Consider the following 4,989-nt stretch of genomic DNA (forward strand, 5'->3'; position numbering starts at 1 on the left):
TGAGACAGGACAAAGGCAGGAGGAGCAATAGCATGTGATAAAAAACAGCCTGTAAAAGTACAATTTCTAATCTACGGCTTCAGGAAAGTTCTTTCTATATATGGTCAAATCCTGGACGTCAATGGTAGGGCACATCTCAGAATGTTATGTTATTCACTATCAGGATGTTATGGCTTTCTCGGAGCCAGTTGTCTCCTGTGTGATTCAGCGTGGCCCTGCAGGCCCTAGTATGAACTAGGCCATGGAGGACACACACCTGCACAAAGAACTATATTACAACACAGGGGCACTTGCACACACCCAGGGATCAAAACAGGAGAACCGTGTTGTGAAAAGCGTCTTTTGTGCAATAGTCCTGGATCCCAAAGGGGGATTAAAAATTCCCAATGCAAGGAAGGAAGGAAGGAAGGAAGGAAGGAAGGAAGGAAGGAAGGAAGGAAGGAAGGAAGGAAGGGGAGGAGGAGGAGGAGGAGGAGGAGATCCATTCTGGTTGTCCTTTGTTAGCTCCCTGCGAGACTTTGCATGCTCCCTTTGTGATTAATTTCTAAAAAAAGAAGGCAAACAGGTCTCCAATTACAAGCCCAGCTGCACACGAGAGAACATCATGCGGATGTGAAACCTATTCTCCATGCTTAGTTGGTTCGAAGATGGGTTTAAATGGGAAGGCGAATTCTTTGGCCAGCTGGGAAGCGGGAATACACAGGCGCTCCGACTTTCTCGCTGCAGCCCAGCGTTGTCAAACACAACTGCCATTGATCCAGACTCGGTTTTTCTTCTTCTGCAGATTGAGACGGTGCGCGGCTATTTAACGGAGACCAAGACATTAAACGGCTGCAGAACAGTTCTCCGTGGCTGGAAGAATCTCCACCGAAGAGACTTCGGGATCTGCGCTCAGAAGGGAAAATGGATCGGCTGAAGATGCATCGGACGAAAGAACTGGAATTTGGGGGTGTATTTGGTAAGGAAGGGGACAGAGAGCATTGGCTTCCTCCCAACAGAGAATGCTGTCAAATCACCATCAGACAGCTGAGCATTATTTCCTGGGGAGGAGGGATGACTTCATGTCCTGTGTCTTAAATGTACAGGTCAGAGGTTTTACCTGAATTAGAAAAGGGAGGAAAATTACTAAAAATGTTTTCAGTTGGAGAGAGCATGTAGCACACTGCCAGAACACACACAATGCATTTCTCTTGATTACAATCCCTCCTGATTTTGTGGCCCAGAGGTGGGAGCTCTCGCCTCACATTCAGGAGGTTGTGAGTTCAATCCTAGGTAGAGGCAGATGTAGGGTCTCCTGCTTGGGCAGGGGGTTGGACTAGATGACCTGCAAGGTCCCTTCCAACTCTTGCTAATCTGTGTGATGCCTGGGCCGCTTTATACTGCACTGGTGAGACCCGAGTTCAAATCCTGCCTCCAGTTTTGGTCTCCATGGTGTAAAAAAAGATGTTGAGATTGTAGAAAGAGTGCAGAGAAGAGCAACCAGGATGATGAGCAGACAGGAGGCTCAAACATATGAAGAATGGGTGCAGGAACCGGGCCTGGCTAGTCTAATGAAGAGAAGGACTAGGGGAGATATGAGAGCATCTTCCAATATTTGAGGGGCTGCCACAGAGAGGAGTTAGGGGGTCAAGCTATTCTCCAAAGCACCCAAACACAGGATGAGAAACAATGGATAGAAACTAATTAAGGAGAGAAGCAACCTAGAATTAAGGAGAAACTTCCTAACAGTGAGGACAATTAACCAGTGGAACAGCTTGCCACCAGAAGTTGTGGGGGCTCCATCACGGGATGTTTTTAAGAAGAGACTGGACAGGGATTTGTCCAAAATAGCATAGGGTCTCCTGCTTGAGCTGGGGGTTGGACTAGATGACCTACAAGGTCCTTTCCAACTCTGTTATTCTGTATGTTCACAATAACATTAAACCACAAATGACACATTGAATTACAAAAAAAAATTAAGCCAGTTTAATGCTAACAAAGTCTATGTGAAAGCCAAGTTTTAGCTGACTTGGTTTGCAAACATAAACTCTCACCCAAAACGGAGCAAATTTATTTCTCCCAGACCTGCTTTGCAGTCAAGGGTGATAACAGTAACTTAAACCAAGCCATTTATTGTCAAGTTTAATAAGGTGTCCTGCCACGGGCAGAAGGTTGGACTAGAAGACCTCTGAGGTCCCTTCTAGCCTTAAAATTCTATTATTCTAACATATTAGACCAGTGTTTCTCAACCTTGGCCACAGTAGAATATATTACAATAGAATATAAATAGATTATAGGAATAGAATAAAATAGAATATAGGAATAGAATAGGATAGAATAGGATTAAAATGAGTAGACTAGAATAGAATGGAAATAGAATATAGGAATAGAATAGAATAGAGGAATAGAGTTGAATAAAATGGAAATAGAATATCAGAATAGAATAGAATATAGGAATAGGATAGAATAGGATTAAAATGAGTAGAATAGAATAGAATAGAATATAAATAGAATATAGGAATAGAATAAAATAGAATATAGAAGGAATGTCTTTGGTGCATATGTTCTCTGTGTACATAAAGTAAAATAAAATAGAATACGTAATTCTATTTTATTTTTACATTAATCCATGTAGCTTACATTATATTTTTACATTAATCCATGTAGTTGAGTTGCATGGCCTACCAACAAACCATGCGATCCATTGCGAAGGCTCCAGCTGACCAATGGATTCCTAGGAACATCAATTTTATAGTAGCCATAAGGCTGGGACGTGAATAAAATCTCTTCCTTCCTTCCTTTCTTTCATTCCAGTCTCCATCCTCGCAATAGTCTTTGTCTTGGCAGCCCCGAGTTCAGCCACCAACGTGTTCTTCCGCTGCTCCACGACCCAAATCAACAACCTCCTGGTGGCCAACTGCCAAGGCCAAAGCCTCAGGGCCATTCCCCAGGTGGACGTGTCCACTCAAGTCTTCCTGTTGAATTTTAACCTCTTCACTACCTTCCAGGCGTCTTCGTTCCCGCAGTTGAGCGCCCTCCAGATGCTGTCGTTGGGTAAACAACTGGGGGACCCTCTCTATGTTGGGGAGAAGGCCTTTGAGAACGTGTCCAACATCACCTTCCTAGACTTGGGGGGCAACAGGAACCTCTCACTGCACCCCAAAGCATTCCAGGGTTTGACCAAACTCAAGGTGTTACACTTAGACACAAGTGGTTTCGACAACGGAATCCTGGAGAAGGGCTATTTCCAAGACCTTTTGTCGTTGGAAACCTTGGACCTTAGAGGGAACCGTCTTCGTCGGTTGAGTCCAGATCCCACCTTCCAAGGACTGAAAAAACTAAGTGTCCTCCAGCTGAAACTCAACCAAATCGGGGCCATTTGTGGAGACGACCTCCAATATCTCCGAGGGCGCCATTTGACCTTCCTCGACCTGTCCTCCAATCGACTGTCCAGCGGCCGTCCTTCTTGCGCCAACCCGTTTCGCGACATCACCCTGGGCACCTTGGACATCTCTTCCAACCCGTGGGATGTGGCAAGCTCCAAGTTCTGGATCTGTCTCACAATCTTCTCGGGGAGCTGTACACGGAAGCACTGGAGGATTTGAAGGCCTCTCCTCTGCAACGTCTGATCCTGAAGTCCAACCACATCGGGATTGTTCAGCATAAGGCCCTGACGGATCTCAAATCTTTGCAGTTCCTCGACTTGCAAGACAACGCTCTTGACCGAATTCCCGGAGGGAATCTCCCTTCCTTGTTGCGTCTTCATTTGGGGCAAAACAGGATTGACTCAGCCTTCCATCCCTTGGAGAGCGGTAAAATGAGGACCCAGATTGTTAGGGGGGAATGTGCTGATATTGTAAACTACCCAGAGAGGGATGTAAATGTTGTGGTCTGCCAGCGGCCTGTGGAGCCGGCAGCAGAGTCGGACAGTGAGGAGGTTGGGGAGGAACATGGGCCAGTCCTCAAGTCTGGGGAAGGCTCGGACAAAGGCTCTGTGTTGAAGGCAGAGAGGGAACGAGGGCCATCTGATAGTGATGTCAGCCTCCGGAGCCTGACATCAGCAAGGCAGAGGAACAGTGGGAGCCTGTTCCCAGTGTGCACATGCACAGAGCTGCCAGAAGGCAAGAACAATTAAGAAAAAAGGGATGACTTGGGAGAAAGGCTTGGAGATGATTGCCCCCCCCCCATAAGACAAAAAAAGGAGCAAATGTACATGAGCCTTTGCAGGAAGCAATTAGTTCATCTGGTAGGTTCAAGATCTGATAAGTTCCATATGACTCTTGCTAGGTTTGGCCTTGCAAAACTAATTGGCAATTAGGTCTCTGGCAGCATTTTAAGGGAGATAAAGGTGGGTAATTATCAACGTTACCCAAAAAGACTATGGCAACTAGAGCAGACATCTGTCGGAATCTTCTGTTGGGCTGTGAATGATCATCAGTCACAGCCATATAAATAAAAGAGGGTTTGGGGGACTAAGATTGTGGTTTATGCTTTCTCAGGAAACCTAGGTCAGAACAATAAAGCACCATGGGATGGTATATAACTCTAAGCACTATTGCTATTATATTGGCACAAAGGCTGTGAGGGATGGACATTTTCTGATCAGTTGCTAAATTGGATGGCTACCATAATGCTGATTCTCCCTAACGGATGCATCAACTCAGTGCTTCATAAAGAAACTTGACTATGAGAGAGAGGTTTTTTTGAAACTAGAAAGCCAGTTCACCCTTGTATTATTTTGCAGATCTCCAGCAAAACTCCGAAGCCAGTGCGCCAACCTTCCATTGACCTTCCTACCAATAGTGCCGCAGTGGCCAGCATAAAAAGCCTCTGGGAGACGGGTATAATGGCTCAGTCATCTGAAAAATCAATGCCCTGCAAGGTAACTTTTTTTTTTAAAAAAAACACAAAGCTCCCCTCGTCCGGGACTTAATTGTTGACGAGAGGGCAGACCTGGCATGTATTACTGAAACCTGGCTGGGCACAGAAGGAGGAGTCCCCCTTGTAGAG

General features: G+C 45.6%; 1 protein-coding gene across 1 annotated transcript; it reads left to right on the top strand.

The window, feature by feature from the left end:
- Nucleotides 1-767: 767 nt before the first annotated feature.
- LOC148048780 (toll-like receptor 5) lies at nucleotides 768-4,286 on the top strand. The gene is given in 4 exon segments (XM_087703460.1): nucleotides 768-958; nucleotides 2,794-3,512; nucleotides 3,515-3,791; nucleotides 4,267-4,286. Coding segments are annotated over 4 exon segments (1,071 nt in total). The 5' UTR covers nucleotides 768-903.
- The last annotated feature ends 703 nt before the right edge of the window (nucleotides 4,287-4,989 follow it).

The sequence above is a fragment of the Thamnophis sirtalis genome, unplaced genomic scaffold (genome assembly GCF_051295495.1).
Source record: "Thamnophis sirtalis isolate CommonGarterSnake01/CBP01778 unplaced genomic scaffold, rThaSir2_p1.2 scaffold_2, whole genome shotgun sequence".
Lineage (NCBI taxonomy): Eukaryota > Metazoa > Chordata > Lepidosauria > Squamata > Natricidae > Thamnophis > Thamnophis sirtalis.